General features: G+C 36.7%; 1 protein-coding gene across 1 annotated transcript; it reads left to right on the top strand.

Annotated features, from left to right (window-relative positions):
* Window positions 1-784: 784 nt before the first annotated feature.
* Window positions 785-6,057, top strand: LOC307156157 (adenosine receptor A2b). The gene is made up of 2 exons (XM_079867386.1): window positions 785-1,762; window positions 4,769-6,057. Exons 1-2 carry the CDS (start codon window positions 961-963, stop codon window positions 5,095-5,097), a joined length of 1,131 nt encoding a protein of 376 aa, XP_079723512.1. The 5' UTR covers window positions 785-960; the 3' UTR covers window positions 5,098-6,057.
* The last annotated feature ends 9,362 nt before the right edge of the window (window positions 6,058-15,419 follow it).

Genomic DNA, 15,419 nt, shown 5'->3' with positions numbered 1-15,419 from the left:
TCCTTTTTAAAAATAGCTAATAGTGTTTTGTTTATCACAGTTTGAGCGGAGCAGACTGTGCGCATGCTGTGGCGGTTCATGTGACACTAACGTGAAACCAGACATCATTTTCCCCAATGGAAAGCATATTTACACTGTATGAATCATTCCCTATCCCCTATATAGTGCACTATGTGCCGTTCACCATGTAGAAAAAAGTAAATGTGTGAAAATGTAATCGATTTTTGCAGCAGCTTCAGTATCTATTTGGGGGCGGGGATGCTGCAGATTCTAGAGAGCATTTGATTGGACAGAAAATCTGATGAGAAGCTGCAAGTTCAGGGTGATGTCATCAAAATCATTGATCCATATTGATGGGAAGTTCGGATAATTTTACTGACTCTCTTGTTCGAGCTCGTTCATCAAAATGAACAAATCTTTTTTCGAGTCACTTCGTTCATTTAAGGGGCTTTAAATGTTATACTTTTAACAAGTAGGCTATTAAGGCAAATTCCCCGAACACATCCACCTACATAATCTCGATCATATTCTGAATTAAGAAATCATTATAATGCAGTCAAAAATATTTTACAGGGAATATAAATAATTACTTTACCTTCCGAGTCTTTCGTTCATTTGTCACGTGACAGACGCAATGAACGGATCGTTCATGAACGACTCATGCGAATTTTGTCATTGTTTTGGAGCACACTAGCAGATAAAAGTAAGACTAACATTCATACTAAAAGCCAAAAAACTTTACAAACACGACTGGGTTGCTCCATTCAGAAACAGGCCACCTGTAAGGATGTGACAATTAACAACAAGGTGGCATCACGTGACTGAGCTTGATTTACTACAGGTGTTCATCTTTCCTGGAGGCAGCGTCTATGTAGATTTTGTTTGCTTACAGTTGATCTTTGTTAAACGTTTGAAAAATAAGGATTTTTCAAATCACCATGGGTCATTGATTAATGCGCCATGATGTCCGACATAAACGTCTCCATCCCTTCAACTGATGTGGACTTGAATGTCACGGATCTACAGAGGACACTGGAGGCTCACCGCCCCATTAAAATTGGAATTATATCAGTTTTGGGAGTGATGATAACTTTGGGAAACATTGCTGTAGTGATGGTCATAGCTTCAGCTGTTTCGGGGTGGTCGAGAAACTCTCGCTACTTTCTTTTATCGTTAACGGGAGCGGACTCGGCGTTTGGACTGCTTATCATGCCGCTAAATCTATGCGTGAGTTTCATGAAGGAATATAACAAGGGCCCGGACCCCTTCTGTCACGTCGTGGCATTTTTCAACGCAACTATTTATTCCACCTGCATGTACACTCTCGCAACCATCAGTCTGGAAAGATACATCGCGGTGTTTTACCCTCTGAAATACTCCACCGTGTTGACCAGGAGAAGAGCGCTGCTTTTAATCTCGTTCGCGTGGATTTTCCCTCCTCTCCTCCTCGTTCCCATCTCGTTCCCAGCGGGCATCATTGAAGTGCACTTCTCCAGAGCGTCTCTCGTCTGCAACCCCATGTACTCCAGCAACGTTACCTACTCCCTCACGCTGTCGTGCTTCATCTTCTTCCCGTGCTCGGCCATCATGACCTTCTGTAACATCAGACTGTGGATAGCCGCCAAGAGACAGAGGTTAAAGTTGAGAAGACACAGCTGGGGTGGAGGATACAGGCCTAAAGTCGCCTTACGCGTCCTAGTACCAGTCATGACCGTTTACTACACCTGCTGGACGCCCTGCATGGTCATCATGCTTTACAATGGTGAGATCTTGATTGATTAGCATTTGTTCATTCTTCTGTTGATCCAAACACAAAAGCAGATGTTTAGCAGAATATCCAAGCTGCTGCTTTTTTTTTTTTTAATACACAGAATCCAAGTAAACGTTGATCTAATGTTGCAAACCACCATAAAAGTTAATTTCAATGTTTCTATCTTTTTGTTTTAAATAATCTCTCAGCCACTTAAAGGGATAGTTCACCCAAAAATTATAATGTTAATGTTATTAACGTTAGCCTGCTCACCCAAGTTGTTCCAAACCTGTATGAGTTTTTCTTCTGTTGAACACAAAAGAAGATATTTTGAAGAATTTTGGTAACCTGAAGAATTTTTTTTTTAACTCTTATTATGTGTTTTATTTAAAGTCACCTGTTGTGGAACTTTCATACATTCATACATAAAGGATTGGCTTTATTTTAAAGCGGTGGTGTATTTTGTTTATAATAATGTCCCATTATACTAACAATGAGCAATGTTACAGTATTAATCTTTTATTAATCTTTTTGTTAATTACTTAAAAATACAACTTTTAAAATTTTGTTTAGGGTTAAATTAACCTATTAAATAATATTAAAGGGTTAGTTCACCCAAAAATGAAAATTATCCCATAATTTACCCGTCTTCAAGTCATCCTAGGTGAATATGACGTTCTTCTTTAGGCCAAGAGGTTACTCTTCCGCCGGAACTCGACTCAAGTACGGCCATTACCGGAAGCCAGTGATTTTTATAGTTGGTAACATTAGAAATATAGATATTTTTCTTACAAAAACATTGCTTCGCTTCAGAATGTCTTTATTAACCCCCCGGAGCTGTATGGATTATTTTTATGATGGATGGATGTGCTTTTTTGGGCTTCAAAATCTAATTCACTCCCATTATAAAGCTTGGAAGAGCCTGGATATTTTTTTTTATATATATATAACGCAGATTGTGTGTGGCTGAAACAAAGTCATATTTGCCTATAGGATTGCTTGAGGGTCAGTAAATTATGGGATTTTTGGGTGAACTAACCCTTTAACAGAGTTATGTTTTAATAATGCATAAATGTACAAATTAACAATTTAATGAATTGTTTTGAATTATTTTTCATTGTTAGTTCATGTTAACAAACAATTTGAACCTTATTGTACAGTTACCATGCTTTTTAAATTTATATTTATTTGTGGCTATGGTGCCCATGGCTGGTCCATCACTTACTTGAGAGGGAAAAATAAAATAAAAAACTGATAAGAGAAGGACTCTGCATGCAATGCACTTCGCTTACTGCAGCTGCTGTTTTCAGCTGACATGAAGAGATAATCACAGAGATCTAGGAGAGCTGAGATGAAAGACAAGACAAGGAGACTGAAGCCCTCCTACATAGTGTTTAAATTGCCCACTTTTATGGCACTTGTTTGACAGCCCTTGGTTACCGTCTACTTTGGTTGTTTGGAGTAGAGCAACTTGAGCTTTCTGCTAAATAACTGCAGAGGTGTGAAGAAAAACAAATATTGTTTTGAGCCAAATATACTGTAGGCAGTGTGCCAGTTTTACTCCGTAAATAGTTAAAGTTGCCAAAAACATTGAGTGAAATGGAGTGAAATTTCCAAATGTAATTGTACTGAAGTATTTAAAAATATTTTTACTTGCGGTTAGAAATAGACTATAGTACAGAGCCCCTAAGGGGAAACCTTGAGGTCAGACATCTCTTACATTGACTGTCTGGATTAGATACTGCTTTGTAAATGTTGGCGTTTGAGACGTTCGTGACGTTCGTCTGTTATGGACAACTTAGTTTGAATAAAATTAATATTTGTGTAGTGTTCAATGTTGTTATCACGGATTTGGGTATTAGTTCATCCGCAACCGCATCACAAAACTCATCATCATCTGCACCAACGTTTTTTGACCAGATTTCAAAGCCGCACCCGCCCGCCATCCGCTGATTGTTGTGCGGTCTATGGACGATGCAATGCTCTGCTGATGCGAGCCGCAAGAAAGCCTTTGTCTGTTCTAGAAAGGATGCAGCAAAGATATTTAATGCTAATGTATGAGGCATAGGCCTATGCTGAGTTTCATTCATTTACGATGAGATGCGCTCTAGTTCACAATGCAATGCAAGTGAACGCGACGCATCGGAGCCTCAATGTCACGGTTATATTGTCTCCTATATTTATTAAATACATGCAATTGGTTGATGAAACATTTATTAAAATTAAGATAGCCTACAATTTGTACAAAACGAAATTCGATTTAAAGAAATGCTTTCTTCAAAGCAAAACTTAATGAAGTGGTAAAAATCATGTCTCCCGATTGCAAATGTTCATTGCTAATGTTTATTATTGCAAATGTTTTGGCACATCACTATATCTATCTCAAATAATTGGCGGTCGGTCAAGGGGTACTTGGCAAAGAATCAAATACAGTTGGAAACGACGTAGACCATTAATAACCCAGACTGTTAACAATTGTTTTTAATTAGTATTTAAACATTCTCTATGATAAAAAATGTTTGTAAAAAATATTTTAATAACACGGTTTTGGCGGTTATAGAGTTGTAATGACGGTGTTCAACTATAACCTCGGTCTCACGGTTATATGCTAACCGTCACACCCCTACTTGGTACGTTTTTCATCTTCAAACCAAACTTGGGTCTCTAGCCAAAGTTTAAATCCCATTTGGCTAGAGCGCTTCCCATAATGTATACGCATTCAGTAGGCGGAGAGTAGGCCGTCTTTTGTGGCTATTTGAACGCTTTTGACCCCATGAACACATCTACACTACGAAAGCAATCCAGTCAAATGCGTTTTCGATTACCTCTGGAAGTGGTCGAAAGTGGACTAGCTCAAAATGTTTTAGACCATGTTTACACCTGTATTTAGCGTCGTCCACTTGTGATCCGATCGACCAAAAACAAATCTTAATACCAGGTGTAAACAGGGTCATAGTGCCCATGATGCTAACATACTAAAGCAAGAATAAGTCCTAAAGCATTTTCTTTTGTTCACAGCGATTTCAGGCAGTGGTGTCCCAGAATGGATTGAGTTCATTGCTGTGTGGTTACCAACCTCCAATGGCTTCCTCAATTGTATCTTCTACTTCTGGATCAACCATAGCTTTAGAAGGAAATTCCATCTGGTTCTTCAGAGACTGTGTCTTGGACTTTTTCCAGGTTCTGACTGTGACTCTAGTTGCTTCAACTCTGTAGAATCCTCTGTGATTCCTGGATGGAACGGTAACAACTCTCTCCATGAGCGGTTTTCTAGCGTGTCGTCCACCTTCACTCTGCTAATGCTCATGCCACATCAGACCAACATGCGTGAACCAGAGCCGGCTTGAGAATCCTTTTATTCTTGTGATCTGATGAAGTTTTAAAAGCCCTGGTCAAGACGTTATGAGTGCAACTGATATGTTATTAACCGGCTCGGACAGAGTTTTCTCCAATAAGTGTCTTTTTAATCACAAGTTAGCATTCGGAAACGCTCATATTTCCATAGCTTCATGCTCTTTTAGTTTAATGCTATTTGTGCCTTTTAACTTCTTGATGGCACCTTCTCATGTTCACTCAGACCTGGTTTCTTAGCCTCGTTGAAGTCTTGTATCTTAACCGAAATGGTTTTGCGTTGTTATTTACCATTTCAGGTTAAACACGCAAGAGTCTTTGAAACATTTGCACGCATTTCCTTATCTTTCTGTAAACCCAATATAAAGCAGCTGTGGAAGTTTAACCTTTAAATCTCAGATATGCAGTTTATGCAGAAGGGGAAGTAATTAGCAGGTACGTAATGTAAAGGTCAGATAAAATATGCCTTTTGGCTTTAACCTTTTCTGTTTCATGACATTTCCATTGCATCTCTGAAGCAAACATTAATTTTTATGTTCAACTAAGTTGGCTTTTTGGTCAGGGTCAGACATAGGGAACATTGTACGGCCAGCATTACCGAACTGTAAATAAACCATATGGAGCTGGAGTGAATGCTGAATAAAGTGGCCGTGCTTCAAGGGTGAAGCTTTATGCTTCTTTTTGTAATAGCATAACTATAAATCTGGATTTTAAGTTCGTTTTAGCATAAGCACTTGTTACAGAATGATGAATTTAAATTGGGGGAAAAAATACATCATGTGGTGGAGGGTGCATATGAAGAGCTGTTAATGACCTGGGAGTGTTATAAACCCAGAAAGGATGATTGATTACAAAAAGTTGATGTGTAAATAATTTTTTATATGCTTTATAAATGTGTTCGTGAAATGTTAAGACTTCATTGTTGTAAAATAAAGCGTCAAAGCCTATTTACTATCTAAAGCATCACTGTTTGTTTTGGTTTTATGATTGACTTAAAAAAATCAGGAGTTGCTAAAAAAGGCATATATCATCTTTTTAATTGGCTGGTAGTATAGTGATTGTGCTTTGTGGAACATTAAGGTGTTGTAGAGCAAGTAGTTGAGGAAATATACCTGTTACTGTGAGAAAAAAAACAAAAAAAAACACACATGAGCACTCAGACATGTAACTTGATATGAGGAGTGAGGTTCTCCATTCTACTCTGCTCATATATAATTCATGAACATTACATTTATAGTGGTTCATTTTGACCATGAACCTCATATGTGGGATGTGCCAAAGTTTGCCGCAGATGTTCCTGCACCCCAATAAACTATTATGCTGCATTTTTGTGGGCTGTTTACTGTACAGCTCAGGGGCATGAATGGATATTTTATTGATCAAATAGCCTATGTGATAAAAATAGATATCTATTTCTAATTCTGATTATTCATTGTGGTCATTTTTGTATGATTGTGAAATGATTAACAAAATAAGGGGTCATGGCATAGTCTAAAGGCTTGTTCACATCAAGAACGGTAACTATAAAGATACCATAAATAGTGGACTAATTTGTTCTGATTCTAAGCGAGCTGCAGTTTTGTCATCTGTCGCTTTAAACGCTCAAGCTCTTTAAAGCAGGATGGATTCTGATTGGCTGTCAATGTTTTTATATTTCATCAGACTGTAAAAATCTTTTAACATGATCGACCCAATTTCGAATCCTCCTTTTTCTAAACTCATTCTTCTCCTTTTTCGCATATCAGATCGTAAAGGCATTTATAAAAAATAAGAAAATATTTGAAAAGTGGAAATAACCAACGGGTGCCTACCGGGTAGAAAGAAAGTGTTTATTGGGTAGGGTTAGGTGTAGGGAGGGCTTTATCGTCCCAATAAGTCGGCATCCATTTCATGATTTTAATAAATATAATCATTTACATGTTGTTATTGCATACTGTGTTTATAATGTACTACAATACACTGAGGTGCAAATAGGGTCCGCCACTCTTTGCACTAAATATATAAATAGCATCTAACAACTATTTACTCTATAATTTAACACTATTTGTACTTAAAGCAAATAGACTCTTCCAAATATGTATTAATTGATTAATTAAAAAAGCCTAATGCAATGGTTTTTAAAACATTTAATGAATTTGATATTATTGGTTTTATTTAATTTGCTTTCTAAATAAATAAATCATAAATAAATTTAGATTTATTGTATGAACAGCCATAGTTGGGGGGGGGGGGGAGCATATGATAAAGTATTTTATCTGAAACAGTATTTTACTATTGTTTCTCACCACTGTCACTTTTAGATTGCTCACTGAAGGTTTTATGGCAAATTTCTCTGAAAAGCTGCTTAGTAACCGAATGGTTGCATTATACATTTCTGTTGAAAATATTTCAGTTGTATACATCTAATATTAAGAACGAGTTGAATATGAATTTTAATATGGTTATGGTAAACAGCCCACATAAAAGCTGCAGCATATGCGCAGTGAACTTTCTTTTTTTGGGATGTGGGAACATCAGCTGTGAATCTCAGTGCTGGCTCAGCAACTTCTGTAGATCTGCTGCAGCACCATCATTGCAGAAGATGAGATCAATTCAGCTCTTCTCCTATACGTTCTATAATGCAGAAAATGGTGCAATGCTGTACCACGGAGATGTTTATATGATGCTAACTTGTATTAGCGCACAAATCATGCACTGTGGTAAAAATGTTGAGGTCATAGTATTGTAGGCTACTAGGAATCATGTGAAAAAATCTTTATTAATCAATAATCTGCTTTTGTATTCATTGTTTATGTAAAAAGTGATTTTGTGCAGAATTTTCTGCTCTCTGAAGGCTAATGGAGAAAAAATATGAGGATAAAGTCTAACATCAATCCTATTATCGTGGTCATATCAAATCAGCTTCCAGCATCCTTGAAGGTCAGTTTAACGTTGAAAGAGAGTAAGGTAAGAAGCAAAACATTTAATACATGTCAAATGTTTTGCTATAGAAATGTCAAACTATTTACAGTAACATCCAGTGATGCAAACTACTTGACTTTTTTCCTCAAAGGGGTGGTTGATTATGATTTCACTTTTCTAACTTTAGTTAGTGTGTAATGTTGCTGTTTGAACATAATATTTGCAAAAGGGAGATATTTTCTTTTACAGAAATCGCTTTTTAAGGACTACAACAAACGGCTGGTAGAGACTACATGACATTCCTCCCGGGTGAGTGACACCACCAACCCTAAAATTTACATAAACCCCGCCCCTGGGAACGCGATTTATAGATTATCATGACAGAATATGCTAATCAATGACTAGAAGATAGTTAACTCCACATCAGCTACATGAATTCATCAACTAACCATTCAGAAACGTCCTGTTGCATTCTACATGTTGTCACTTCTTCTTGAGTCTCTCTATCTTTGTCTGACTCCGGTTTGAACATAAAAGGCTAAAAGTTTTCGAAGTTTTCAGGACACAAGCTGTTGAAGCTCCGCCTTCTGTGCCGGGAGCAGCAGCTCATTTGCATTTAAAAGGACAGACACAAAAACAGTGCGTTTTTGTTCACCCTCAAATAGGGACAATTTTAAAGCTACACTGTGTAACTTTTTTAGTTGATTCTTAGCAAAAAACACTTAGTTCTTTCAAAAATATATATGCTCATTAATGTATATTTACTTCTTTCAAGTAATAAAGTACTCTCGTAAGTTTATAATCTGCCATTGAAAGTACATACGGGTGAGGGGTTCGAATGCCGGTCGCCATGTTGCCCCTCCATCTTGAAACTACATTAGCCAAAGAGGGACATACCTGTAAATTCAAGCTTCGCCTTTTGCGTTTTACACTCAGTGACACCGTGACGAATGCGAGGGGGAGATTACTCGTGATTGGCGGCAGATTTGAAAGATTGCTGATGGAGGATCACGCCTATTTTCGAGGACATATAGCAGAGTCGCCAAGGAAGCGAAAGAGAGAATTAAAACGTCAACGCGACAGGCAAATCAGCAAGACCAAAGTCAATATTGGAGTAACTTTTCCCAGATGGAAAGAGCTCATGAGGAGCAAAGATTTTAAAACGGACGCCGAAGTTGCCTGCTTTCTTCTCGACAGGTAATTCAGCCTATTTGTGTAAATTCGAAGTTTTATAGTTGCTTGTCTAACCATAGCATGGTTGTGCATAATGCCAGAACGACCTCTAGTATAACTTGCGTTACTTTTCCTCTCGTCAATGGTGAAAAAGTATTGTTTACCTTGTAACATAAATCTGTGCTGCGACGGATCACAGGTGATAGTTTTAAAGGCGCAATTGGACGAAGTCGAACTGGAAGCAATGTTAATCTTGGAATAACACGGCCACCGTAGGAGTTAAAACGCCCTCGAAATTGAAAGGAACAGAAACTAATATTCACTGGGTAGTCATATACAATTTCACCGCTAGATGGGGGAAAATATCACACAGTGTAGCTTTAACATGCTATATAAAAATATTTTGAGCTAAAACTTAACATGCACAGTCTGCGTACATCAGAGACTTATTTTACATCTTGTGAAAAGGGCATTATACCACCCCTTTAAATATGGCTGTTTTGAATTGAAAATATGCATTTACGTGACTCAAGGAATTAGAGTGTAACAGACAAGTTTTACAAATAAAAGTACACGTGCATATTTTAATCCAAATATAATTTGCAAATAGTTCAAAATGATTATTTACCAACTAGAATTAGACCTAGAGTGCCCCCTCCAATGTTCAAGACATGGTTTTGGCCTTGGGTTGTGTACAGTTGAAGCTGCAAGTTGTGTGGTATTTTTTAAATCAATACTGTATGGACATTTGAAGTACTGCTAGTAAGTATGCATTATTCAGATGCAAGATAAGTGATTTAAAAAGAATATGTTTACCACCATTCCCATTGCCAAAATATCAGCTGAAAATTAAACCAGTTTATTAGCAGCAAATCTGGAGACAGCATTGCACAAGTATAGGAAGCTACAGCGACACCTTGGGGGGCTGCTAATGTGGAACTGATTGTTAAATCCTCCTTGTGTGGTTGAGGTTCAGCTGCTAGCTGGGCAGTGACTTTGTAGCTGTTTGTTGTCATGGTGATGCAATTAGGATGAGTGTAGGAGACTATTTTAGATCACGTGGAAGCCCTCATGCCATTTAGAGGGGCAGCAGAGCACCAAATAGAAACACTGGAAGGATGCTGTCTCCCCCTAATCAACAAGAACAGTGAAGGAAATTAAGCTAATTTACTCATGTTTAGAGAATTGATCATATCATACTAGAACTCACATTAGACAGCATTCATATAACCCACTTTACTTGTTTTAATAGTTCAATACTTTTTTGTTTTTGTTTATTAAAACTGTCAACGTTAACGCATGCTATTCATTTTAAATTCCCTAAAATAATTTAACGCAAATAAAATACTGAAGCACGTGAAATTGCGCCATTAACGTAATTTACGTCACGCAGTTACAGTGATGATCTTCGAAGTCGGGAGCATCTACAATGATCAGAGATGGCAGAGAGAATAGAGATTCAATTTGCGTTTGCAGCAAATTATTAATTCCAGTGTGTGTTTTGCTTTAAAACACGAGCTCTGTCATATTATGTGGTTGTTTCTGAAGAGCGCGAGCCCGTGTTTTAAATACAGACTGACGATAAAACATCCCACCGCTATTAGGCCTATGGCCAGATGATAGATGAAACTACCTTTGTCTGCTGGATAAAGCAAACCAGCGTCTTGCTAGTAAAGTTTTGATGGATGATAATTGCAAGGTAAAGACGATTGCGGTGTCGTAGCCTACATTAAGCACGTGATTAACCGCGATTAAAATACTTATAGGCTACTAATAAAATAGGCTACTAAAATTCTAATCTATTGACAGACCTAATTAAAACATGTTTAAAAAAAAAAAAAAGTAGAGTGAGAGTCGATTTTTGTAGTCTCTATATGACAGGTGGCTGGAGGAGAGAGTTGATCTTGGTGTCATCAGCTGAAAAGAAAAATCATTCCAGAGGAGGGTAAATTACATTTTGATTAACAGTCCAGCCACAAATGTAAATTATGTCATCATTTATGACTTAGGCTACTTTCTTCCATGGAACAAAAGATCATTTAAACGACGCGAAGGTGAAATTATCACATAATTCTCATTTCTGGCTGAACTCATTTGTGCGTGTGTGTTGACATTTCTGCAAAATTATATTTCATTGTTTTTGAGCATTTCTCGACACTCTCACAGTGGTGCTAAAAGGTTAATGCTCTATCACATTTGAAAATGAAGCCTACCACCTACAATAAAACCATAGTAAACCTAACCGATAGTGTTAACAAGAGATAAAAACGCATTTGCTGAAGCAACCATTTTAGTTTGCCTTACAAGTCTTTGAGCTCTTTTATTGTGACTCGTACCCGAGTGATTGTACCAGGCGAGCTACTGAGCAAGTTTACAAGCCATACATATGGAGCTATTGAAATTGCAAATGTCAAAATGTATTCATTTAGAAATCCTGCACCATGGTGAAAATGTTTCGAGATCATAACATAGTGTATTGTGCAACTAATTTAACTGCATGGAAAAAAAGGGTTTATTAATCGATACTCTGCCCCAGTAATCATAAAGTTGTTTTACTGCCACTAGTGTTCATTTCAGCAGTGAATTGTATTTCTAAGGCTCGTGGTTTTTGGAGCTTTGCAAAAATGTAGATAGCCACTGAAATGACAAAGAACACTTCATAGCACTGCAGTGAGAGCTCATCATAATTCAGGATTATTTGAGATTTAGCCATGTGTAGTGACATCTGATATCTTCATCTGTGCCAGCTGGACCTGCAAACGCAGCATTCTAATTATACTGATTGTAATGATAGCAATTCAGAGCCTCTTTTTACATTCTCATTATACATCTCTATCAAACATGGCCATTACTTCACCTTATTAGGGAGGCTTCATATCTGTCCTTTCTTTTATCTCAATTCTCCTAAAAAATCTCTGATTCTGTTATTATTATTTCTTAATGAAAACGGTTGTTGCAGCAACCATGCTTTTAGGGTATTTCACAATAAATACCCCCCCCCCCCCCCCCCCCCCAAACTACATGTTTACATATGAAGAGTTCAGATGCAAAAGCCTCTAAGTGCCATCTGAAATTTTCTTCTTGAATGATCATTTTTATGAAGCTCGTATATTTAAGTTCAGTAATTTCACTTAAATAACAATGAAAATTACCTATTAATTGTCATTTAAGTTAAATTACTGAAATTAAATGTACAAGCTTGATAAAAATGATCATTCTAAAATAAAATTTCAGATGGCACTTAGAGGCTTTTGCATCTGAACTCTTCATATATTATTCTTCTCTTTTTGATATCAGATGCTGCTAGTCTGTATATGATTTTCTTTCCTGCTCTCTAGTTTAGTGAAATCACACACAAAAATGCACCCCCTTTATCATTATGACATTAAACTGGAATTTTAAAAGATTTTATTAAATTATAACAATAATAATTGTAAATTTGTAAAGCTCTAGAACATTAATAACTGAGACTAAATACTAGAATCATACTTTTGAAAGCTGTGTAAAGCATAACCAACATTTAAAGGTTCACTCATTTAAAAAATATATATAATTATATTAAATAATATATTTGTTTATGTTTTACTGAACTACCGTATGCAGCGGTCATGCTGACACCTAGTGGCGTGAATGTAATATCACACGTATAATGCCCTCTTCAAAAGATGTAAAATAAGTCTCTGATGTCCCCAGAGTGTGTATGTGAAGTTTTAGCTCAATTTTTTTTATATTTTTTTATATAGCATGTTAAAATTGTCACGTTTTGAGGGTGAGCAAAAACGTGCCGTTTTTGTGTCTGACCCTTTAAATGCAAATAATATGATGCTGCTCTCGCACAGGGGGCGGAGCTTCAACAGCTTGTGTCCTTTTACCTCACACAGACATGCACTGAAAATTTTAGAATGTTGAAACATGTAGAAGCAACAGGACATTTCTGAATGGTTAGTTGATGAATTTATGTAGCAAATGTGTAGTTATCGTCTAGTCCTTGATTAGCATATTCTGTCATGATAATCACGTTCCCGGGGGCGGGGTTTATGTACATTTTAGGGTTTGGATGTCACTAACCCGGGAGGAATGTTTTGTTGCCTTAAAAAGCAATTTCTTTAAAAGAAAATATCTCCCTTTGCTTTGAACTTTGAGCGTCGTGACTTTGCAGATGCTGTTATGCTCAAACAGCAACATTACACACTAACTAAAGTTAGAAAAGTTAAATAATAATCAACCATCCATGAGCCAATATTCATATCAGAAGCCTAATAAAAGCTGATGTTCATCTCATGTGAATGTACATAATTTTAAACATGTTCTTTTCCAAAAGTGCCATTAAGTTCTTTATATGTCAAACTTTTTTCATTGAGGAATAATTCGGGGCTCACTAAGGGGTCTCAAGACAGCTTAAAATGTTTGTTTTTTTAAAAAGACAAAATATACTTTAAAATAAGCTAGAACACAAGATGTAAGCTGATGACATATTTCTTATTTTAATTAATTCCATCAACTCCTGTCATTTTAATACTCCTGTCATTTAATAACCAGGGTTCCCACATTCCTAGAAAACCTGAATATTTGAGGAATTTTAAAAGTGTGATTTCTAGACTTGGAAAAGTCATGGACATTTATATATATATATATATATATATATATATATATATATATATATATATATATATATATATATAAATACACTTATTATTGACAGTTGTTGTCAAGCTCTAAAATATTTTATTGGGTAGAAATTGCAATTTGTGAGTATAAAAATAATTAAAAAAAAACCTCTGTAATAACAAATGACTAAAGGTCATGTTAATTCTAAAATGTAAACCCTGATTCGTTTATTGAAACTGCTTCTGTAATTCTGTATTTTTTTCTTCTTCTAATTATACATTTTGGTATTGTACATATATATTTGTATATATATTTAACTATTTCATTAAATTGATTTCTATTGGCACTCCTAGTTTCTGTAAATAAAAAAAGTTTGAAAATGAGTTGCTTTTTCTTTAAAGCAGAAGTACCAGAAACATGGTGGGATTGAGAAAGAGGTTTTAGGCTCTTAGCAACAACATTTAGTGTTGTTTTAACTTTTGTGGCATCTTCCATATAACTCGCTGAGAATTTCACAAGGTTTTTTTATTCTTGTACCTCCATGCATCATTGATCTGCTGAGGTCTGTCGGATTCAACAGCACTATTCCATCACGACAGAACCAACAAAACCTTGACAGCCTAGAAAAGCAAGATGCGTTTAATAGCACTATCCAGCTCGCTGCTACAAAAGATGCAGTATTAAAGACCGTGGGTGGATTTAATTATCAATGCTGTCACGCCTCTGCAGTGAGCTTTGACCTTGGGTGTTTTTTTTTTTTCAGGCCTATGATGTTCTCTGACCCGTTAGGCTGTGGAGACGACGATCCGTTGCTGTGGTGACATATCGAGTCACGCCACATTTCGAGATGAGATTTCACAGTTTGTACGGAGTTCAATAAAACCTCTAAACATCTCACATCTTATCTTTGCACACTCTGCTACCATTGACCATAAGGAACAGATGATGGTAGAAAAGGAGAGGATAAAGCGTTAAAGACCTGGAGATGGCATAGGGTGTACAATGACTTATTGTCTAATTCAGATAAAGATTCACAGGTTTTTACTACGAGATAGCACTCTAATGAACAAGAAACCACATCCGTGGCTGCATCATAACAGAATGGATTTTTATGCATCTTGATAAAATTCATAGAGGCATTGACTTGTGATTCATCTCTCGAATTATCATAATGCATCACTCCATATGGCACAAGGGGGAACAGAAAGTGAAGATCACCATCCAATTTCCTGTGTAAACATTACCAGCTGTTTAGTAGCGCTAATCAGAGATCCCAAACGCTCATTTCCTTAAATAATAAATAATAATAATAATTATTCTCGGACAGAAATAAACAGGGTCATTGAAGACCGGGACCACCTTTCTTCTGTTGTCCATGGTCAGCTTGGCTCCAACTCAATTGTTTTTGTCTGCATGTGCCATTATGCAGATTATGTACGTATCATTAGGTTTTACTAGGTTTTGCCCACCGTCCTTCTGCCAGAGAAAGACATGCAAATATTTACAGGAATGAAGGACAAACGGTTGTGTGTTGCCATAAAGCACATAGAGGCAGCTGGGTTAGTGCTCACAAAGAGTGTTCAGTGTTTAATATTACAAATAAGAAGTTGGCCTAAAATGCTTGAGAACCACTGCA

This window comes from Squalius cephalus, assembly GCF_949319135.1.
Source record: "Squalius cephalus genome assembly, chromosome: 3".
Taxonomy (NCBI): domain Eukaryota; kingdom Metazoa; phylum Chordata; class Actinopteri; order Cypriniformes; family Leuciscidae; genus Squalius; species Squalius cephalus.
The sequence above is the reverse complement of the archived record's forward strand: the minus strand, read 5'-3'. Positions and strand labels throughout refer to the sequence as shown.

Excerpts from the sequence above, each read along its gene's own strand:
- LOC307156157 (XM_079867386.1), top strand. The coding sequence starts at position 961 with ATGATGTCCGACATAAACGTCTCCATCCCTTCAACTGATGTGGACTTG. Across the intron at positions 1,763-4,768 it reads GGTCATCATGCTTTACAATG|CGATTTCAGGCAGTGGTGTC; the intron begins GTGAGATCTTGA and ends TTTTGTTCACAG.